Source organism: Carlito syrichta, unplaced genomic scaffold (genome assembly GCF_000164805.1).
Source record: "Carlito syrichta isolate Samal-C Ts95f unplaced genomic scaffold, Tarsius_syrichta-2.0.1 Scaffold312194, whole genome shotgun sequence".
NCBI classification, from domain to species: domain Eukaryota; kingdom Metazoa; phylum Chordata; class Mammalia; order Primates; family Tarsiidae; genus Carlito; species Carlito syrichta.
The window spans coordinates 193,840-216,754 of record NW_007256290.1 but is presented as its reverse complement, the minus strand read 5'-3'; the positions used below and the strand labels follow the sequence as shown (position 1 = coordinate 216,754).

The following is a 22,915-nucleotide window of genomic DNA, read 5'->3' as shown; positions in this document are numbered from 1 at the left end:
GGCTTTTTTTTTTTTTTTTATAAAACTCATTTAGGGGCCAAATTCAACCTTACCCGAAGCTATTTATGGGGCTTATATATTCCACTTTGGGTAAATACTCACATCTTACTGAGTAATATTATGGTTTCAAGTAAGGGATCAGGAGAGAATGTGGTTAAATGGAAGGGCTTCCTCAGGTGGTTTCCGCATCTGTGATCCTGGAGGAAGCACTCACCTCCCGAGCAGTGGCCTGAAGGGTGTCCAGATGGCGGCCAGTGATGTAAACTGTGGCACCTGCTCGGCAGAGCTGCAAGGCGATGCCACGGCCAATACCCCTGGAGGCACCAGTCACTACACACACATGGCCCTTCATGGGAGCTGCCATGACTCACAGGTGAAGGGGGAAAGTCTGTGGAAGCAAAGACTTGCTCTGAGGGAAGTCTGCAGATTTTGTGTGGAGTGGAGGACCCCACTAGGGATAGATAAGAGGGGAAGTCAAGTTTTCCGAATCCTTTGAGGGGAGATAAGTTTCATATGGGGACAACTGAGTGTGGTCTTCAGGGCAAGACTGACTGTCCCTTTTGAGGCCCAGGGAGCGCAAAAGGGACTGGTTGGGGCACCCAGTGCGACTCTAGGCGGGGCTGACTGGGTGGGGGAATCTGGCGCTGCAGCCTCTCAGGACGCGTCCACGCCAATTTCTGGCCTCTTGGAGCTCAGGGTCCCGGCTTGCCCTCGTCTGGTTGAGCCAGGACGCGGCTTCCGGATCGGGGATGTACGCGCAGCCCGGAGACCCTGACCCCTGAATGGGAGGCGCTGGCGCCCCTTACCTGCCACCTGTGCTGCCTCTGGGTCCTCGCGCCGCTTTGCTCGCTACACCTCTAGTTCGGGAACTTTATTCCGGCCGCACCGGCAGGACGAAGTGATTACGTGTCGTCGGGCAGAAAGCAGGCTAGGGTGGAAGTACAGGTTCTGCCCTGCGTTGAGCTGGCGACATGCAACCCAGGGGTCAAGGATCGCATGGTAGGACCGTAGGCGATTCTGGGCTGGGACCGAGGGGGCGGATTTCTGGGTCGCTGTTCCGACGGCTAATTGGGGGCGGAGCGATTTGGGGGATCCACCCACCCCGTCAGGCCGAGGCCGTCGCGTAACTGTGACGTATGCTCTGCGCCGGAAGCGCCCCGACTTTTTAAACTCAATTAGGACCAGGCGCCCCGCCCCGTCGTTGAGGGTTGGTTTGCTGCCTGGGAAGTTTTAGCTCCTGGAGAGTTCCCAGTGGAGCTGGGGTCGAGCTCTCTCACAAGGCGAGGTGCCGGTTCCCAATTGGTGGCACACGGGGCGCGGGGCTAAGGGCTCGGGGCGCCTCTCAGTTGGCCGCGAGCGGCGACCCTGACCGACTCCATTGGGTCTAGGAGCCAGCATCAGATTTGCACCCCCACCCGAGGCCTGAAGCTCTAGGGTATTTCCGTCTGGCGCTGAAAGAGGCTCCCGAGACTGGGGAAGAACGAGGTAGAGAGCAATTTCGGGGGATTAGACCAAGAACATAAAAACTAAGACTGGCAAGAAAACTTTCGGGGGTCACTAGGGTGTGGGGACTTAGTTTCATTGCCCTTGTTCTCTCCCTTGGCTCCCGCCCCTAGATTGAATAATGAAACATAACCTTATTCTCTACTAAGTCTCTTTAAAATATTTCTTTCCTCGCCTTTCCAAGCTGATGGTGCAAAATATTTTGAAGGAAGTGGAGACTCAGGCCCCCAGCCTTGTCCACGAACAGAACTGGCAGTGAGATGCTGCTGGAACTGTTAGGGTTCAGTTTCTTGAAACCGCTTTGTTGAGTATGCTTTCATTCTTCTACCCAGTTCCCAACCGTCCCTTTGCCAAAACTAAAAAATCTCCAGAGCCAAAGCAAAAACCAGGCAGCATAGGTAGCATGATGCAGGGGAGACAGCTTGCACAGATTTGGTCGAATCAAGACTCTTCTGCTGTAAAGATGAAATCCTAGTCGGGCATGGTGGCTCAAGCCTGTCTGTAATCCCAGCATTTTGGGAGGCTGAGGCGAGAGGCTTGCCTAAGCCCAGGGGTCCGAGACCAGCCTGGGCAACTTGGCGAGACCTCATGTCTACAATAAATCAAAAAATTAGCCAGGCATGGTGGCGCATGCCTGTAATTCCAGCTACTTGGAAAACTGTGGCAGAAGGATCGCCTGAGCCCAGCAGGTCGAGGCTGCGGTGGCGGTGAGTGTGCCACTGCACTCCAGCCTGGGCGACAGAGTGAAACAGTGATTAAAAAAAAAAAATTAGGCCCGGTGCGGTGGCTCACACCTATGATCCCAGCACTTTGGGAGGCCAAGGTGAGAGGATTGCCTGAACCCACTGATTCGAGACCAGCCTGGGCAACTTGGTGAGACCTCATCTCTACAATCAGTCAAAAAATTAGCTAGGTGTGGTGGCGTGTGCCTGTAGTTCCAGCTACATGGAAGGATCTCCTGAGCCCAGAAAGTTGAGGCTGTGATGGCCTGGAGTGTGCCACTGCCCTCCATCCTGGGTGACAGAGTGAGATTCCTACTCCAAAAAAAGAATTAAGGCACAATCCTAAACAAATTACTCAACTTTTCCTCAGCTGTAGGAGAGTACTTACTTCATACAGCAGATGAAAGTTTAAGTAAGACCTAGGTCAAGTACTTTGGCCATTGCAAGTTCCAGTAAACCTGAATTCTCTGAGCTCTCTGAGAACACAGGTCTTTAGCTGTATTAAAGTGATAGGGAAAGGTCAAAGCTGAGTCACCTTTGCTCCTTCTTGCACGAGTCCCTCTAGGGATGCTCAGGCTGTATCCTGGCTTTGCTTGTCTCTTGGAATTACTTCTACAACGAGAGGGTAGCCAAGACCACCTCACTTGCTGATAGGGGAATATGTGTTGGTACTTGCTAACAGAAATTGACAAGTCTGACCCTACTTCCTCCCTCTGCCTCCTTCCCACTTTTCCTTACGGGCTCCTCTATTTCCAAGGGTGTAAGAAAGTGTTCTGGGTGTGTGCGGCTGGCTGTGTCAGGAGCCGTCAGGAGAAGATGGCGGTCTCCACAGGAGTTAAAGTTCCTCGTAATTTTTACTTGTTGGAAGAAGGACAAAAAGGAGTAGGCGATGGTACGGTTAGCTGGGGCCTTGGAGATGATGAAGATATGACACTTACAAGGTGGACAGGCATGATTATTGGGCCACCAAGGACAAATTATGAAAACAATATATAGCCTGAAAGTAGAATGTGGACCTAAATACTCAGAAGCTCCTCCATCAGTTAGATTTGTAACAAAGATTAATATGAATGGAATAAATAATTCCAGTGGGATGGTGGATGCACGGAACATACCAGTGTTAGCAAAATGGCAAAATTCATACAGCATTAAAGTTGTACTTCAGGAGCTAAGATGTCTAGTGATGTCCAAAGAAAATATGAAGCTTCCACAGCCTCCAGAAGGACAAACATACAACAATTAATTTTAGTGGATCTCAAACTTGTCTTAAATCAGCAACCTTTTACTCATGTTAATGCCCTGATTAAATATCACAATGCGAAATACCCACACCTTAAGTAAAAGAATTCCAGCTGGTAAACATGGCCTGGACATTTGTAAGAATATATTTAATATATGTACACCCATTATGTTTTCAGTTTACAGGAGGAAAAATGCGGCATACTTTTTTTTCTCTTGTTAAGGCACTGTCATGTAAACATAAGCCTGGAGTACTCGAAAGAGAATTCAGGTTTACAAGATGAAAGCGTAGTGAGAAGTGTCAGCTGGCAGTGGAAGCATGTGTGTTTCTGAAAAGTAAAAGTCTCAAGAAAGAAAAACAGAAATGGCAGGCTTTATCCATCTTGCTTAGTGAAAGAGCTGCAGTTGAAATTGTTTAAAGTAGCAGGTATAATGAATATTGTCATAAATGTTAATTTTTGAAGTGGTGTGGGTGCTGACTACTAGTAGTATCAAAAATATGTTCAGGATTGTTTTGATACCTGTGTTTATAATAAAAAATGTTGGGGGGATTGATGAATTTCTGTTAAAAGCTGTTCCTGTGTGTTACATGTAACAGACATGGTAAATATTTGTTTACAGTCTTTGTTTAACAAACCATGAATTTAAGTTTAAGTGAAGTAAACATAAAGGAAATAGGTGTATGGATATGTGATTTTGAGATTAAAGTTAATCTTAAAATGTAAATAAATGTGGAACGTGTCCTCAGGGGGGAAAAAAAAGTGTTCTGGTCTCCTTCAAATTCACCATTATCAAGGACAGTGGGCAGTGCATCCCACTGAGAACTGCAGAACTCTCAGCACAGAGCAACTTTGTCCAAATCTCTGCAGCAGGAGACTTGACCAAACTCTAGCATGGCTTTTAGCAGCACAAGGCCATGACATCTTGGATGACACCAGGCCCATTTAAAGTGCTTGCTTGAGAAAGCGCAATGCATCCAGGAAGATTTACTGTGTGTTTTAGCTAACACCAGATGCCAGACCCCTGACCTCCCTCTCTCTCAGAGCACTTACTAAAAGTGCTTGCAATTGTAAATATGTCGTATCTCTTGCAACTCTGAAGCAGCAGCTCCTTCCTTTGAAATGCAATCATCAAGAACAGTAAGGCCTGACTCCCAGTCTCTGTGGGAGGACAGAACCTTAACTTATGTACGCCCGCTAGAAACACGACTGGCCTCAACCCATATACTCCATTGTTACTGAGCCTGGTTTTTCCCCTCTCTCCTCCCTTTAAAACACCCAAATCACCACTGGACAAATCCAAACGGAGCTCAGCTGTTTCCCCTGCTGTCAGTAGTTACTGAATAAAACCTTTTTTCCCCTACCTTAACTAACATCTGGCTGTTTGTCTTTAAAACCATGTATCAGAAGGTCTAGCCTATGCCCCTCCTTAGCCCTTTTCAGTCCTGGGGGGAATCCTGCTCCGCTGCTGCTCATACAGGGGACCAAGACTCTGGGGATCACCTCTAGTGGGGTATCCCTGGGGCTGTGGAGGGATGGAGGTGTGTCCTGTAGGGACTCAGATCTTAGACCGAGATGGGCAAGGATACCCTTGTTGCCTGTAGGCAGGAGCCTAGACAGAGGTGACCTTTGACGGAGACAGGGATAACAATGTAACACTCCAGGAAGGTGAAACCTGAACGGAACAGGGTTGTGTCCAGCCTGTGGAGCAGCCTGTTTGTGGTGATCCCTTCACTTCTTTGAGTTCCCACCCTTGGTCTCACCATGATTGTCTAATTGTTTCATGACCAGAACTGGAAGCATGTTGAGAACTGAATCATTGTCTTATGAGGCTTGCCTGTACCCATTCACCCCATCCTGCCAAAGTCTGGGCACAGAGGAGGCGGTAACAAGCACCAGCTGACTGGGAGATAAGGTTAGGGAGGGCATTCGAGTGAAGGGGTCAGTGGCTATGGGCTGATGGGTCAAGAGTAGTGGAAGGATGGGAAGCCTGAGAAGGCATAGGCAGAAGGGCCCAGGAAGGAGGGCTTGGTGGAGGGAATGGACCAGGCCAGTGGGAGATGACCAGGAACTGAGGGTAATGGAGAGGGACTGTGGCAAATGACTTGAGGTCGTGGTGGGGGCTCACCCAAGGGATGAGGAGGCCAAAAACTTATGGGATCAGTTGCCTCACATGATGCCTCAGAGATGGTGTCAAGGCCTTTGGGGGTTGTGGGTGGGTAGGAGCCAGAAAGAGGAAGGAGAAAGGGCAGCTCTGGGCCCTGCCGCCTTGTCTTGGTTGTCCATTGGGCTCAGGCTCCTCTGGGGCCCTGGTGCATCCTCCTCATTCCCTGTGCCTGAATCCCTACCTCACTGTCCCTCATGTCACATTACCACTTCCTTTGCCTGCCAGGGACCTCCCCTCCCAGTCGTGGGCCCAAAGGGCCTTCAGGAGCTGATGGAAACTCCTCCTCAGTGACTTGTCTCATCCTTAGCTGGAATTTCAGATCTCTTGGTCCAGCCCTGCCTCCATTACCTTCCAATTTAGTAGAGATGGACTGGTCAGAGCACACATCCATGGAGACACCCTGGAAATGGAGACTCCACAGTCAGGCTCATTTTGACATCCCAACTCTTGGTCAGTAACTCTAGAAAAATGAATCACTTTTGGTGTGATATGTATCTCACAGCCATGGTGTGAGTTCACTTCCGCGGAGGAGGCCAGGGCTGGGTTGGCCACTCAGGCTGGTCTCGTCTAGGCATTCACACTGCTTCTTCGTGGTCGTTATTCTCTATTCCTTCAGCCATCCCACACACTCTCTTTTACTGGTGGGGAAATTTCTGGTGATGGGAGCAGCTGCATCAGGGCCTGGGAAAGGGTGGGGTCTCTGGGTCCACTTAGAAGAGTGGGATACAAGGGCTATGCCAGGCCTCAGAAACTGGACATTACCACCCTTCAGCTGGAGAGAGACCAAATATGCACACAGTTGAATCTCTTCTCTGAATATAGGGATTATGGATGCTGATACAGGGCCAGTCCCCTGGCTGCTCCTCTGGTGGCTGCCTCCCCTCCCTCTGATCCATCCTTCCCACTCCTCAGCCCCAGTGAGCTTCCTCACATACAAATCTGATCATGCTATGCTCCTGCTTAGATCCTCAGTTGACTGTGTTAATGCTCTGCCATGATACCCCATGGACCTCCTTTTCCCATTTTTGTGTTTTCAAGGCTGATAACTGAAGCTTTTATTGGAGGACTGCCCTTGGCCTCCTGGAGCTGCTTTGTCTTAGGTGGCAGTATACCCAATGACTGCTCTGTGGTTACTGGGCATCATGTATCAGTCGCAGTGATGATGGGAATGAAGGCCCAGGAAAGCCTCGTCCTAGGCTGGGACTACTCTGAGGCCTCACACTCTGGAGTAGCTCCCTTACATCTTACAGAAGCCACTCTCTGCAGCTGAAAGGGTGCTCTTGCTTGGTTTCATCCACTCCTTTGCTGGTGGTCTCCTTTGGGAATACTCTATAAATCACTATAAGTCATATATCTTTACTTCTTTCTCTTTGGAAATCGATCCCATATCAAATCTAAATTTAAGCCACACCCAAACTTCTAGCTATTTGGCCACTTTTGTGCCTTGTACCGGCCTTAAGAAAAATTATCCTTTCCCCACTTCCTTCCTCTCGTATTTTCAGGGCACTTGGGGTAAACTTGACTACACTCATCTTACCTAATTTTACTAGCCTTCCCTGGTGTCTAGTGTGAGTGTGGTGCTGGACAAACAGTAGGTGTAAAATATATGGATTTTTAAAAATGAATATTGATTCCCCAAATGTCCTAGGCCTCTCTAGTATCAGGCTTCTCAGATCCTGAGTGTCTTCTATCTCCAATCAAAAGTGATTAACTGTTTCACTGCCTCAGAGCTCTGTACTCATTTTTTTGAGATTACTGAATGCTTGTCAGACAGAAACAGGATGGTGTAAAGAGCACTGTTCTCTGGTTTCTTGTGATTCCAGGATTGAGGTCTAACTTCACATTACATGGACTCTTGGGACCCCAGTTCTCCCACTTTCTTCAATGAGTGGAAGTCCTAGATGATTTCTAAAATCTGAAATGTTCTAAAATCTGAAATGAAAGTATTTTGTGGGCTGGGTCCAGATCTGCCTTGTTCTTTGCTCTGTCTGCCATATCCCAAAGTCAAGAATGATGCCTGGTGCAGAGCAGGTTGTTAAATTTATTTGTTTAGAGAAGGAACTGACAATTTCAGTGTCTATGTATCACATATAGTATTTCACTTAATTCCCAAAGTGGTGCATGCAAGTTTAAATGATTTAGAAGCCCATGCTTCTCCCATAATATCTTGTGACCTGCCAGGCGCAGGGGCTCACACCTGTAATTCCAGCACTTTGGGAGGTGGAGGCGAGAGGACTGCTTGAGCCCTGGGGTTCAAGACTAGCCTGGGCAACTTGGCAAGACCTTGTCTCTACAATAAATAAAAAAAATTGGCCAGGTGTGGTGGTGGGCATCTGTGGTTCCAGCTACTTGGAAGGCTGAGGTGGAACAATCACCTAAACCCAGTAGGTTGAGGCTGCAGTGGCAATGAGCATGCCACGCACTCCACTCTGAGTGACTGAGTGAGACTCCTACTTAAAAAAAAGATCTTGTGACCTTTAGGAGACAATGCCATTGTGCAAACATTTGCTCCATGGAGGCTTTCAGTGAGAGCTGTGGAAGGTTACAGGTGATCCTGAGGCCTTTCCTCTTTATACCATATATGCAACTGCCTCTGCCCTTTACCAACCTCAGGGGATAACAGAATTTAGGGTGGTGAGTAGAAGGGGGTGAGGAGGTGCTGAGGAAATCTGATTACTGTGATCCTAATTGGGTGCCTCAGCCAATGGTGGTGTTTAGGTAGGTAGTTCCAAAGGCCCTATGCCAGTAACATTCTGATAAGCCCTGATTGGTAGCATTTGTGGACTTCAAGCAGCATGTAAACGTGGAAGAGATGTGTATCAGGGGATCTCACAAGCCGGTCACTGTCCCTAGAGAGCTACTGGAAGATCATAGCTTCTGTGGACCTTGTGGGCAGCCTTGGGAAGCCTCTGTTCTCACCCTGTAGGTTTCAAAGAAGGGAAACTGTCTCTGCTCCTTTGATTTACAGAAGCCATCTCACCACCTTGCTGGCTGGAAGGTTCCCTCAAAACCCCTTGGCTCCTTTTGAGAACATAGCTTCTGTGGTCTGGCCTCAGGCTGGGATGGCCCCCCGAGCAGGCAGGGCAGTCCTATAAGGCTTGTACAATCAGTTCTGGGGAAAGAAATTCAGGAGGTACCGCCTGAGAGGGTAGATAAGCGTGTGTTGTGCCAGGCTATTCCTCTGTACCTCATTTGAATTCAGGTAATAACTTCTCTCCAAATTCTGGGAAATCAAATACCAAGGATTCTGTCCTTACTGGATTGGGCCTCATCCAGATGCCAGGCCCAGCAAGAAGGGAGCAGGCATCCCTGAAGAGATGGTACAATGGGGCGGAGGAAGCAGTGTGAAACTGGGATGCCTGTTTCTGGCTGTGGAGTGATCCTGGGCCCCCAGCTGGGCATGGGAACCAGGCCCTGGAGGGAAGAGCAGAAACAGGTTTAGAAGAAAAGGTCCTTGTCCTGAGAATCTTCACATTTGTATATCTTTGGGTCTTTCTCCGAAGTCTTTCACACCCTACTGAGCACTGAATCAGTACTCAAAAACACACTGAAGGAGAAAGGAAGTCTTTATTGGTCCCGAGAGCATTTTTCAATACTGAGGCAAAAGGTAAACCATACAGATAAGGGAAACAAAGGCGCAAAGTAGGGCCTAGGAGGATCCCCAGAACTCACCATGGACACGTAGTAAAGGTCTTCACTTCATATCAAGGGTATAGGTGGGTGAGAAGTGCAGCTTGTACCACTATATAGGCCCAACCATCTCAGTCCAATGAGAAGAGAAGTAGAATGGTAACGTCAGGCCAGGAGGGTCAGAACTTGCTGGTATAGAGAGAAATAATCCACTTGGGCATGCGGAGGAAGCTGGGCAAGTAGGAGGCCAGCCAGTTCATGCTGGGGACATGCAAGACAATGGAGCTCACAGACAAATAGTCTTGAACTGGACGGCCTGGGAACAATAGGAAGAGCAGGGTCAGAACCCCATTTCCCACTCTTCGGACATCCCAACCAGGGCTGGGGAGACAGAGAAAAGAAGTGAGTAGGGAACAGAAAGAACAGCAGTCAAGGTTGGCTGCCAGGTCAGAGCTCTTACCATCCACATCCCGAAGGCCATAGCGTTGAGCAAGGTCACAGGATGGCAGCACCTTACCACTCAGGCTCAGGATATTCGAGTCTGTGGGCACACAGGCAGTTGGAGATTTCATGCATGGAAGTGCACAAAGTGACAAGTTTGAGGTCCCATTCGACAGGGCATCACTGAGATAGACTCAGGAGCCCTTGAGAACAGTTTCCTTCTGTCCCTGGAAGGCTCTTGGCCTTTGGCTGTTGTCCACACCTCTCAGGATCCAGTTCCTAAACCTCTCAAGTCTCAAACTGGGAATCCTGACCTCCTGGGTCTCTGAAAGCCAGAGAAAAGAAGGGTATGTTCTTCAACCACCCCTTGAACCAGATCTGGGCACTGGCTGCCACCACCCTGCAGATTCTCCATGCCCTTCCTTGTTGCCAGCTGCCCCTAACCTCTTCACCTGTTGCCAAAGCCACCACACATTTGCCACTCATTTCTGTGGTTTCCGCAGATGAGAAAAGTGGTTTTAACTGAAACACAAGAGTAGAGAAATAAAGGGTTAATTTCCAAGTGCAGGGCTCAAGTCTTTCCTTCTCATGTAAACTTTTGTTCCAGGAGAAAGAGAGGCCAAAGACCTCATGCACGGTGTGTGGGACCCAATGTCTTGGCAGGTGCCATAGCCACTCCTCCCAAAGTGTAGGTAAGCCCCGCACCCTGGCACCAGGGTCCACTGCCTATCCTAAGTGGAAGAATGTGGTGTTGACAACTAGTGTCTGGACCTTCTATGCTGCTTCAGTGTGGGGGTCAAGTGCATGGGCTTTGGTAAAAGACAGCGTTTCCACTTACGACATATGTGACCTTGAACAAGTTTCTTAACCTCTCTGGGTTTCAGTTTTGCCATCTATAACATGGAGATAGTATGTCCCTTACAGGTAAAGGAAATAACATGTGTACTGGGCTCAGCTCTGTGCCTGCTACAGTAAGCACCCAGTGAATGGGAGTATTTGCTCTTGTCATTAGTGTCACTGAGGATGGAGAGGCTGATTCCCCTGCATTCTCGCCCTCCCCTTGCCAACCTGCTTAAACAGGGGATCCTTTTCGGCCTCCTCCTTGGCCATATGCTCCTTCAGCAGTTCTGTCTGCACCAAACCGGGCCACAAAGACACGTAGCTGACCCTGTGGCGCCGTAGCTCATGGGCACAGTCAGCAGCCAGCTTGTCGCACTGTAGAGATGGAAGTTAGGGTGAGGGCCATGGCACCTAGTCATGTTGCCTTCCTCCTCTGCCCTCCCTGTTTTGCAGGGAGCATTCCAGCCCTTTCCCTTCCCAGGAGCCCTGAAGTCTCAGCTGCCCACCTTCCTCGCTGTGATGCCTACTCTGGCGAACTGATGGGTCCCCAAGCACAGGAACTCTTTGTGGATGAGGCAGCAGGGAGGTGTGAGCAGCCAGCCCTGCCATTTTGACCTCTGGAGACTGCACCTCCTGAGCAATAGGTACCATCACTGCCTTATAACTCCCCAACTTCGGTGTTACTAGGTCCTCACCGCAGCTTTGCCAACACCATAGGGGACGCTCATTGCATACTGCAGACCCCCAATGGAGGAGATGACCACGATGAGCCCCTGGCCAGCTGGTACCATCAGCCGTGCCCCATACACCGAGCACAAGTAGTGGCCTCTAGAAGGTGGGCAGGGAAGAAAGAATGAACCATGTTAATGCTGGCCTGGGTGTGCAGCCTCTGGCAGCTTCCTTTGCCCTCTGCTGGTTGTCAGTTGTGTTGGGTGGCGGTGACCCTGGGAATCAGGGGCCTGAGGCCACATTCTGAGAGGAAAACTGGTCAAATTAACCACTGACAGATGAGAATTAGCAATTTTTAGAAGATGTAATGGAAGAAAAAAGTTCTGTCACAATAGCAATTACAAACCCAATAGTTCAGGGAAAAAAAAAATCCAAGGAATGTATAGTGTCTACATAGGAAGACAATAAAAGAACAATTACAGACAAAATTTTTCAAAGATAAGGAGAACTGACATTAAAACATAGTTCTACATAAATTAATCCATTGACTCAGTCAGTTTGAATTACGTCTCAGTAAAACCTACTGCAGAAATTAGCAAAATAATATAAAGCTTAATGAGAAGCAACAACGTGAGAATAGCTGGAAAAGAGTGAAAAAAAGAAGAGTAATATCTTCGGGCTCGGTGGCTCAGCCTGTAATCCCAGCACTTTGGGAGGCTGAGGTGAGTGGATTGCCTGAGCCTGCAGGTTCGAGACCCACCTGGGCAACTTGGTGAGACCGCATCTCTACAATAAACCAAAAAATTAGTCGGGCGTGGTAGTGCGCGCCTATAGTTCCAGCTACTTGGAAAGCTGAGGCAGAAGGATCGTCGGAGCCCAGCAGGTCGACGTTGCGGTGGCCGGGAGCGGCCACTGCACTCCAGTCTGGGCGACGGAGTGAGACTCCAACTCACACAAAAAAAAGAAGAGTAATATCTTGTGGTGTGGGGTTTGCTTGGTCCACCCTTGCCATGCCCATGTTAAAAGGTACACTGACACAATAGTTAAAAACACTGGCATAATAGTTAAAAGTACTGGCACAATAGTTAAAAGTACTGGCATAACAGTAGACAGATAAGTCAATGAAACAAAATATTCGTTAATTAGATCCAAGTGTAAGTGAGAATGCAATGTACTATGAAGGGAACACAATGAATCAATGGGAAAACGTAGGTCATTTAGCAAATGGATTTGGGACAACTAACAGTTATGTGAGTTGGAGGGTTTGGCTCTCCATTTATTATTTTAAAATGAAGTCCAAAACAATCAAAGATTTAAATATTTTTAAAAAGCATAAAAGTACTACAAGAAAACATGATCAAATGTGTTTATAAACTTGAGGTGGGGAAGACTTTTCTTAGCATTGCACCAAGACCGAAACTATAAAAGGCTGACAGATTTAAGTTCTTAAAAGTAAGACACAGGCTGGGTGTAGTGGCCCATGCCTGTAATCCTAGCATTTTGGGAGGCCAAGGTGAGAGGACTGCTTGAGCACAGGAGTTTGAGACCAGCCTGGGGAATATAGTGATACCTTGTTTTTGCAAAAATAAACAATTAGCCAGGTGTAGTGGCCCATGTCCATAAAAATAAAAATAAACAATTAGCCAGGTGTAGTGGCCCATGTCCTTCTCAGCTACTTGGGAGGCTGAGGTAGTAGGATCACCTGAGCCAAGGAAGTGTGACAGCAGTAAGGCATGACAGTATCATTGCATTCCAACCTGGACAGCATAGTGAAATTCCAACTCAAAAAAAAAAAAAAAACAAAGGCAATATATACATATAGATATACAAACAAATACAAACATATATGTATGCTTCTGTACATATAGAGAGAGCACACAAGAGGAGTATGTGTGTAAAAAATGAATGATAAATTGGGGAAAAAAAAAAATATATATATATTTTTGAGTTGGCATCTCTCTCTGTCGCCCAAACTGGAGTGCAGTGGTCGTTCCTGGCCACTGCAGCCTCGACCTGCTGGGCTCTGGTGATCCTTCCGCCTCAGCCTTCCAAGTAGCTGGAACTACAGGCACGCGCTACCATGCCCGACTAATTTTTTGATTTATTGTAGAGATGAGGTCTTGCCAAGTTGGCCAGGCGGGTCTTGAACCCGCAGGATCAGGCAATCCACTCACCTCAGCCTCCCAAAGCACGGGATTACAGGCTGAGCCACCGAGCCTAGCAGGAAAAATATTGGTAAAACATATGCCAAAGGAATCTGTTCCACAAAGATCTCTTATAAACTGATGTGAAAATAATAACACAAAGACCATTCACAAAAAAATAAAGAGCGAGTAAACAAAGGGGGGGAAAAAGTTCAACCTCATAAAGTGTTAAAGAAGTATAAATGAAAAACACCTTTGTGTATCTTTGGCCTATAAACATGGCAAAGTTAGCCTGTCTGAGCGGCCTGATACTGTCAGATATGGTTAGGGACATGAGGAAACAGATATTCCCCTATATATTGCCTTAAGATTAAAATTTGGTGAGTCTTTTTGGAGGACAGTTTTATAATGTTCATTAAATCTTTAAAAAGTTCATATTCTTTGACTCAGGTATTGTACTTTGCAACAAATAGGGATTAGATACATAAGTTATTGTATTTCCTCTTAACAGAAGATTTTACAAGTATTAAAAAGAATGGGAGACATTTATGCGAAAAATCTGAAAGAATATATATTCTGACTGCAGATGTATATCAGAAAAGGGAGGAAGTGATGGCAATGAGGGGAATAAGATTATACTAGTCTTCACATTTTTCCATATTTAAAAAAAATACACACATAACTTGGTCACCAGAAAAAGATTTCTTTTGCATGAGGAGCAGTCAGGACCCTCCAAATGAAAACAATTAGAGTTACAGTTCCAATAGAAAGACCAGCCCCAGGTGATGCAGAGGAAAGGCAGTAAATATATATAAGAGTGGATAGGTGGGAAGAGGTACTAGTGGGCTACCAGGGGCTCACAAAATTGCCTTTAACTTGGAGAATTCCTCAGGGCCCAGGCTCTAGCAGATGACTCAAGTGCCTGCTTTAAGCTCCAAACCCTGGCTATCAACAGGTGAAGGTGTGGAAGGCACTTCTCTTTGGAGAGCTATGGACTTAGACATGGCCAGTTTCCAGCTCTTAGGGTTTTCCTTTCTTGCCTTTGGGCTGACCATCCCCCTCTGTCTTCATAATCTTCCGTCCACTTTGAAAATCACAACAGTGTTCTAATCATGCTTCTTTTGCCAACAGGGTACCAAAATTGGAGTAATGGGTATTCTTACATGCATCAGTCACAGGTTTGCAGACAATCTCTTGTTTACTCTCACAGATGACCAATCACATCAACAAAGTGAATTTTAATTATATGAGAGGGTAAAATTACTCCAACAGTAACAAGCAAAGACATTACCAATGCCTATTATGCTGGGAAAATTTCAAATGCTGTGTTTCATCTCACTCCAGTGTCAGATGTATGTGCTACCCTGTGACACCATTGCTCTCCCAGCTCTGACCTGGTAGTGCCCTCACCTGTGAATTTGGAGTGGTACTACAGAAGGTTGATGCTTATTCTTTTTTTAATCTAAAACAAAACAGTTTCTCCCTCTAGCCATTTTCAAAAACATAGACTACAGGCTGTGTGCATTCTTGAGAGGGGGTGGCTTCCTCTGAGTCTTGCATTTAGGTGGGCAGAGAATGAGGCAGGAGAGAGGCCAAGGATTGTTCAGATGAAAGTTACTGACAGTACAAGGCAAAAGTTGACATTCCCCGGTACAGACTCACCTGAGGGGAACTTCTCCAGAGATAATCAGGATAAATGGAACAGGAGGAAGAACAAAGAGATGGGGTAGGCCAGAGGGAAAAGGGGAGGGTATATGCGGAAAGGCCTGGGCTGTGCAGCTCTCTAAGTGACTTAGGAGCCTTGATCCTGGTAGTGGGGTAAGGGGAGCACCCACCTGAGTCCAACATTGTTGATATCATCCCATATGGAGGCAGGGGCTTCCCAGAATGCCCTTCCCCTGTTGTTCAGGATATCCTGGAAGGCATAAGGAGGGTGACTGATTGGATGATCTGAAAACAGGAAGATGTGAGGGGCTGGGTAACAGAAGAGGCAATGAGTGGACATGAGAACTCAGGGTCAGAGGGGGAGGTGAGGAGTGTGGAGCTGGGTACCTGGACACCAGCATAAGCATTGTTGACCAACACATCCAGGCGCCCATGCTGTTCCCGATCCACTTGCTCAAACAGCCTTTGTACTTGACTCTCCTGGCTTGAATCGCACACCACGGGCACACATCGGCCCCCAAGAGATTGTGCCTGAGAGAGACAGGAGATGTGAGCTCACAGTCACACACAAGTTGAGACATAACACAACTCCCCCAACCAAAGTAGGCCTAAGAACTGAGAAAGCAAACATAGGAAAGCCAGCAGCTGAGGTCAGTGGGCAGGCAATACTGCCCTCTGGTGTGTGTTTTGAGGACTTTCAGGAATGATAGGCTTGCCCATCAGAGAGTAAGGTGAATAATAATAATCTTCAAGGTTTAATAATCTACAAGGATTTACTGGGGTCTATCATGTGCAGGGGATTGTACTATGCAAGTAGAGGGTATGAACAAGGAAGGCATGGAACTTGCTCTTGAGACATAAGCAACCATCTTTTTCCTTGACCCTGGTTATTTCCCTGTCATGCCTTTTACCATTCACCTGGAACGCCCTACTTAATCCCAGCCCTCTTACTCCACTCCACCAATGCTGCTGCTTGGTAATCAAAGTTATTAGAAATTAACTGTTTCTACTTCCTGTACTCTTGTTCTCTACAAATATGTAGAGAACATCCTCCAGTGTCAGAGAAAGAGTACCTTATCCAAGAAGAATCCTCCTCTCCTTCAAATTCATGCTCTGGGGTCCACCCTATTGTCCCCTTTGCCTGAACTACTGCAGTGCCTCCTAATTACTCACTCAACCTCCAGTCTTTCTGTTTTGAATTTATTCCTCATAGTCCTGCTGTTAAGAAATATCTAAAACACAAATCTGTTTAAAACCTTCTCTGTGGATCACCATCGCTTAGGAATAAAACCTAAGTTCTCTACCAGGGTCCTCCAAGACTTACTCTTTTTCTCCAGTCTCTCACCACCACTTCTCCCCCACATGATCTGAAAACATCCACACTCTCTCCCTACTGTCTCTCTGCTTGTGTAGTTCCCTCTGCTGCAATGCTCTCCCTCTGATCTTTTAAGACTTTTAAGACTTATTTCATGAATTACCCCCATAATGCTTTACCAAACCAGTCCCCTAACTGAGGCAGGTTATTTAATATAGGTTAGACATAGATAGATAAGTCTAGGCATTCAGACATTTTTCCTTATTAGTACAACAGGCCTTACCACCCTGTGGGATGGAAGGTGGACTTACCAGTAAAGCCCATCCCTTCAACTCATGGTTAACATGATAATTGCTGTAAAAGTCGATCAAGTTCCCTGTCAAAAGCAAAGGAAAAGCCCACCCCCTCAACTCTTCAAAGAGAAGGCCCATCAAAGTGCAGAAATGGTAATCAGCCTAACTATCAGTTCATGGTTAGCACAGCCTGGGCAACTTGGTGAGACTTTGTCTCTACAATTTTTTTTTTTTTTTTTTTTTTTTTTTTGAGTCGGAGTCTCACTTGGTCGCCCAGATTGGAGCGCAGTGGCCGCTCCCGGCCACTGCAGCCTCGAACCGCTGGGCTCCGGTGATCCTTCTGCCTCAGCCTTCCGAGTAGTCGGAATTACAGGCATGCACAACCACGCCCGGCTGATTTTTTTTTGATTTATTGTAGAGATGAGGTCTCGCTGCCTAGGCAGGTCTCGAACCCGCAGGCTCAGGCAATCCACTCACCTCAGCCTCCCAGAGGCGCGGGATTACAGGCTGAGCCACCGAGCCCGGCTGTCTCTACAATTAAAAGAAAAAAATTAGTTGGGTATGGTGGCATGAGCCTGTGGTTCCAGCTACTTGGAAGGCTGAGGAGGAAGGATAGCTTGAGCAGCAGGTCAAGACTGCAGTAACCTTGAGCATGCCACTGCATACCAGCCTAGACAACAGAGGCTCCAACTCAAAAAAAAAAAAAAATGAAGAATTTGAATTGGACAGGTTAAAACAAACAAAAAAATTTAACACACAATTGCAATAAGATTTGGAATCAGTATAAATTAGCAGGTAAAACAGAACTTTTAGTTTTAATGCCATATTGCAATTAGAATTATTTTGTAGATGAGAACAGAAATGATCAAAAGTTCCTTATGTGCAGGCATTTATGGCTTTAAATCACCACTTTACAAACCAAATTATAGTCAATGGGGCATTAGCTCCCCAGATTAAGAAGGAAATCACACAGGGCCCAGATGAAAATCCCGCTCTCTTCCAGGGAAGGTTAACTGAGAATATAAAAAAGTATACCAACTTAGAACCTGATACACCAGAATGACAAATCTGTCTAGGAATCTATTTTATTAGCCAATCAGCTCCACACATCCAGAGGAAGTGTGCTGTCTTCTAGAGGCAAGGGGGACAACCTAGCTCAAAAATGGTGGTCACTAACCGAGGAGGCTCGGGAACCTTTACAATGCCCAGCACTAGCTTAACTACCACCCCAGCAACCCCCAATCCTGGGTGAATATTAGGCCACTGGAACCCAAATTGATTTCACAGATGCTAGCCATTTGGCCCTGGCCATCCATGCGACCTGTTTCTTCTGACACTTGCTCCCCAGTGAAATTTGACAGCATTCCAAAAACTAAACATCTCATTTATCCTTTAAATTGACCCCCATAGACAACTTCTAATTGACAAGTTTTTGCAGCATGGCTTGTTGGTTACCTTGTAATAAACCCAAACCCAGACCCTAGTAGGGGTCCACTACAGCCCTCATATTTTGTTTTCCTTATAAAATTCAGCCAGTTCTAACTAAATGTAAATATTACTCATTTAAAACTGGGAAAAAAGAAAGGAATAGTCTTGTCTTAATAGGTTACTTAGAGGTTAATTCAAATTATGAATTTAGAAAAGTCATCTATGAAAGAAGGTAAAGAATCAGAAAGTAGGAGAGAGAAATGTGAGGGAAGTTATGAGTATGAAGATGCATTTTTGGTAAGGAAGGTTTTAAAGAAAGATAATAATTTTGTATGGGAGAGGATCTTGTATGGTAAATTTTGTCCTACAATAAAATGACTGGTTATTTGGGGGAAAAAAGGAAAGTATAGGGCAAAACAGAAAGTCCAAGAATGTCATAGATGGTCTGTGTAAAGTTCATGTAAAGGAATGCATGAAAGGAATTCTATGAATGAGCACATTTGCTAAAGGGGATCATTTAGTTAATTTTATGAATTAGCCATTAATATCAAAATCACACTAATTTTGGGCCAGAAAGTCATTATGTCAAAATAACAGTGTTTTCTCAAAACACTAATCTGCCCTTTAATAAAATTCTAAGGTGTTTATAAAAATCTTACTTTGTGGTCAAACTAATTAATACACTTGTTTATAAGGTTTTATTGACATTAACTTCAGTGTATACTTATGCAAGGATAAAATTTGTTATTCTCTTTTAAACAAGATTTTTGTATGATTTCAAGAGATAAAAGTTTTTGTTTACTTTTTAAGTAAACTACAAAGAAAGCGGGGAGAGGGACCATTTAAGTTGACCCTTGCTGTCTTTCTTTTTACTGTTTAAAGAAATGGATCTTCTCTATCAAAGAGTAAGGTTTTTGCTTTTCCAAATCTTTGGGCTAGGCATGGCCCAAAGCCTATAATCCCAGCACTCTGGGAGGCTGAGGTGAGAGGATTGCCTGAGCCCACAGACTTGACAACAGCCTGGGCAACTTGGCGAGACCTCATCTCCACAATAAATTAAAGAAACAAAAAGCCGGGCAAGATAGCCTGTACCTGTAGTTCAAGCTTCTTGGAAGGGTGAGGTGGAAGGATCACCTGAGCCCATGAGGTCAACCCTGGGGTGGCCGTATGCGTGCCACTGCACTCCAGCCTGGATGACAGAGACTCCAATTCAAAAAAACCCAAACAAACTTTGAATTATCATTTTGGCTAAATGAATAACTATTTTACAATAGCCCGTAATCTGGTGTTATGATATCATCCTTTTAAAACCTTTAATATTTAACAAACCTTCCAACATGAAAATTCAACTTCTCAATTCAGTCTTTCTGACTTTTAAAAAAATTATTTTAGTAATAGGTTTTCCTGAAATCCAAAGAGACACTTAACTCATTTGGTATGCTAAAATCACACAGGAAGCATTGTCAAACATGAAAGAGTGTTTAACTTTCTTAAGGTTATATCTATGTGTGTCACTGGCATGTGTTCCAAAATTGCTCATTTCTGTAATTCCGACATATACAAATATGTGTTATCAGTAGTAACAATTATTATGTTAAGTTGTACGCCATAAAATAACCAAATTTTCTTATCAACTGTGTCTTTGGCTAAATTTAAGACTTTTGTCATTCACTATTATTGTTTTGCTTTAATCCTTCTCAAAAAGCAGCTTATAATTAGTTAAAGGACCCTGACAGGTGCTTTTCAGTGACAATCTATCAACTTTTGAGATTGTACTATTAAACTAAAGAAAAAATATTCTTCCAGGACTCTTATTAAATACAAAACAAAACCTTATTTGCTCATGAAGATTGCTGATCCAAATAGGAAAGAACAAGCGTTCACTGTATAAACTGAATTAATAGGAACTAAATAATTTTATAAGTTTTTTGTTGTTTGAAGTATTGCTGATTCTTTTATATTTTTCAGAAGTTAAAAGAAAAAAAACTTTTTTCTTGGAGCTATTTATAGCCTTTAACAAATGAGGAAAGTATGCTCTTGTAAGCAACATTTAAAACATATATCTTTCTACCTAATTTCTCTAGAATTTGAAAACTATTTGTGAGTATTGATTTATGACAGATTTGCAGAATTTCAATAAGAATCTTTTTCTTTTGTAACAAGTGTGACTGGAAATACTGGTTATCTTACTAAGGGTTTGGGTGGGCTCAGAGGCTTTTGAAGAATCTAAGCTGAGATTCCTTATGGAAAGAGTTCCAACAAAGCCAATTTTAAAAGAGTCTATATGCCAGATGCGGTGGCATAATCCCAGCACTGTAATCCCAGCACTTTGGGAGGCAGAGAGAAGAGGATTGCCTGAGCCCAGGGGTTCAAGACCAGCCTAGCAACTTGGCAAGACCTTGTCAATAAATCAAATTAAAAAATTAGCCAGGCATGGTGGTGCATGCCTGTAGATCCAGCTTCTTGTAAGACTGAGGTGGAAGGCTTGCCTGAGCCCCCCAGCAGACTGAGGTCACGGTGGCCATGAGCATGCAACTGCACGCCAGCCTGGGTGACAGAGTAAGACGCCCACTCAAATAAAATAAATAAATAAATAAATAAATAAATAAATAAATAAAATAGAGGAAGTATTCCAACATTTTTCCTTATTGGCACAGCAGGCTTGATCACCCGGTAGGCTGGAATGTGAAGTTACCAATGTAGCCCAGCCTTTCAGCTCATAACATAATAATTGCTGTAAAAGTCTATCAAGTTTCCTATAAGGCAAATTCGTGTTCAGGAAAAGCCCTTTCCCTAAATTCATCAAAGGGAAAACTCTTCAAAGTGGAAAAGTGGTAATCTGCCTTTCAGTTCATGGTTAACATAATATTAGCTGTAAAAGTCTATTATGCTTCCTGTCAAAGGCAAAGTATGCATTCAGGAAAAGCCCACCCCCTCAGCTCATCAAAGGGGAAGAGATGAACATCAAAACTTGGGACCAGATACCTGCAGCCCATCCTTTAGCATAATATCATTGCATAGGTATATCAAGTTCCTTGTCAAAAGCAAAAGTATGGTCTTTCTCTTAAGATGCCCATGCCTGTGAGGCATGCACACACACGTTCTCTCTCTTTTCTCTCTCCCATAAATTCTGCTCTGAAATGCTTTTCTGTAGAGGGTCAAAGAATCCATGGAGCGTCATGCCGGACCCCACCTGGCAACATAACCACACTCACACTCTATGGGTGTGCCCCACATCATGCCTCTAGAGCACTTTGTGCATATCTCCCTCTTATAATTTACTACATTCACATTATATTGAAATGATTTATTTCTGCTCCTGACTTTCTGTTGGAAGAGCAGAAATTGTATCTTATTAGTCTCGGTAACCCCAATGCTTTATACAGTGTCTAGCAAATCACGGGTACTCAAATATTTACTTAACTGAAATCCAGTCAAGAAGGCAAATAAAAATGTACAGCTCGACAAAGTTGCCTAAAATAGAGGAAAGCAGCCGGGCTCGGTGGCTCAGCCTGTCATCCCACGCCTTTGGGAGGCTGAGGTGAGTGGATGGCCTGAGCCCGCGGGTTCGAGACCCGCCTGGGCAGCGAGACCTCATCTCTACAATAAATCAAAAAATCAGCCGGGCGTGGTAGCGCATGCCTGTAATTCCGGCTACTCGGAAGGCTGAGGCGTCAGGATCGCCGGAGCCCAGCAGGTCGAGGCTGCGGTGGCCGGGAGCGGCCACTGCACTCCAGTCTGGGCGACAGAGTGAGACTCCGACTCAAAAAAAAAAAAAAAAAAAAAAATAGAGGAAAGCACAACTTCGCAACTCTTTAGTTGTAATTGCACAATCCCTGAACACTTGGTGGCCAAATCCGACCTTACTTGAAGTTATTTGTGGAGCTTATTTATTCTACTTTGGGTAGATACATCTTACTGAGTTTCAGTAATATTATGGTTTCAGGTGAGGGATCAGAAGAGGACGTTGTTAAATGTAAGGGTTTCCTCAAGTGGTTTCCGCATCTGTGATCCTGGAGGAAGCACTCACCTCCTGAGCAGTGGCTTGAAGGGTGTCCAGATGGCGACCAGTGATGTAAACTGTGGCACCTGCTCGGCAGAGCTGCAAGGCGATGCCACGGCCAATACCTCTGGAGGCACCAGTCACTACACACACTTGGCCCTTCATGGGAGATGCCATGACTCACAGGTGAAGGGGGAAAGTCTGTGGAAGCAAAGACTTGCTCTGAGGGAAGTCTGCAGATTTTGTGTGGAGTGGAGGACCCCACTAGTGATAGATAAGAGGGGAAGCCAAGTTTTCCGAATCCTTTGAGGGGAGATAAGTTTCATATGGGGACAACTGAGTGTGGTCCCCAGGGCAAGACTGACTGTCCCTTTTGAGGCCCAGGGAGCGAAAAAGGGACTGGTTGGGGCACCCAGTGCGACTCTGCGCGGGGCTGACTGGGTGGAGGAATCTGGCGCTGCAGCCTCTCGGGGCGCGTCCACGCCAAGTCCTGGCCTCCTGGAGTTCTGGGCCCCGGCTCGTGCTCATCTGGCGAAGCCAGGAGCGCTGCTTCTGGGTCCGGGGTGTGCACGAAGCCCAGAGACCTGAGGCCTGAGTGGAGGGCGCTGGCGCCCCTTACCTGCCACCTGTGCTGCCTCTGGGATCCTCGCGCAGTCTAGCTCGTCAACTTTATTGCCGCAGGGGCGGGACGAAATGACTACGTGAGGGGCAGGTTGCAGGGCTGGGGTGGAAGTTCGTGTTCTGGCCTGCATTGAGCTGGCCACGGGCAAGGCAGGGAGGGCTCAAGGCTCGCATCGTAGGAGCGTAGGCAATTCTGGGCTGGGGCAGAGGGGGCGGATTCCTGGATCGAGGTTCCG

General features: G+C 46.0%; 3 protein-coding genes across 4 annotated transcripts in view; 1 reads left to right on the top strand and 2 right to left on the bottom strand.

The window, feature by feature from the left end:
- LOC103272233 (dehydrogenase/reductase SDR family member 1) overlaps positions 1 to 833 on the bottom strand; it is a 9,573-nt gene extending 8,740 nt beyond the window's left edge. Inside the window, exons 1-2 of one of the 2 annotated variants that reach the window (XM_021718441.1) lie at positions 807 to 833; positions 215 to 388 (exon numbers count right to left, since the gene is read on the bottom strand). In XM_021718441.1, the coding sequence (XP_021574116.1) occupies positions 215 to 364 (150 nt within the window). In that variant the 5' untranslated portion in view covers positions 365 to 388; positions 807 to 833. Of the gene's footprint in view, positions 1 to 214; positions 403 to 806 lie in introns of those variants that run through there. The other variant, XM_008069714.2, reaches the window with a different exon arrangement.
- A 2,208-nt stretch (positions 834 to 3,041) lies between these two features.
- Positions 3,042 to 3,468, top strand: LOC103272232 (ubiquitin-conjugating enzyme E2 variant 2-like). Its single transcript, XM_008069713.1, has 2 exons — positions 3,042 to 3,196; positions 3,321 to 3,468. Exons 1-2 carry the CDS (start codon positions 3,042 to 3,044, stop codon positions 3,466 to 3,468), a joined length of 303 nt encoding a protein of 100 aa, XP_008067904.1.
- A 5,710-nt stretch (positions 3,469 to 9,178) lies between these two features.
- LOC103272231 (dehydrogenase/reductase SDR family member 1-like) lies at positions 9,179 to 22,273 on the bottom strand. The gene is made up of 8 exons (XM_008069712.2): positions 22,086 to 22,273; positions 15,407 to 15,550; positions 15,190 to 15,269; positions 11,237 to 11,369; positions 10,770 to 10,916; positions 10,154 to 10,223; positions 9,721 to 9,801; positions 9,179 to 9,576 (listed from the first exon to the last, which is right to left on the bottom strand). The coding sequence occupies exons 1-8, from the start codon at positions 22,233 to 22,235 to the stop codon at positions 9,440 to 9,442; spliced, it is 942 nt and encodes a 313-aa protein (XP_008067903.1). The 5' UTR covers positions 22,236 to 22,273; the 3' UTR covers positions 9,179 to 9,439.
- Positions 22,274 to 22,915: the final 642 nt, after the last annotated feature.

Coding starts and splice junctions, on each gene's coding strand:
- LOC103272232 (XM_008069713.1), top strand. CDS start 3,042: ATGGCGGTCTCCACAGGAGTTAAAGTTCCTCGTAATTTTTACTTGTTG. Junction 3,197..3,320: donor ATGATTATTGGGCCACCAAG/GACAAATTATGA, acceptor TTCCAGTGGGAT/GGTGGATGCACGGAACATAC.
- LOC103272231 (XM_008069712.2), bottom strand. CDS start 22,235: ATGGCATCTCCCATGAAGGGCCAAGTGTGTGTAGTGACTGGTGCCTCC. Junction 15,270..15,406: donor ATGCTTATGCTGGTGTCCAG/GTACCCAGCTCC, acceptor TATGCCTTCCAG/GATATCCTGAACAACAGGGG. Junction 9,802..10,153: donor TGTGGTGGCTTTGGCAACAG/GTGAAGAGGTTA, acceptor GTGTGCCCACAG/ACTCGAATATCCTGAGCCTG.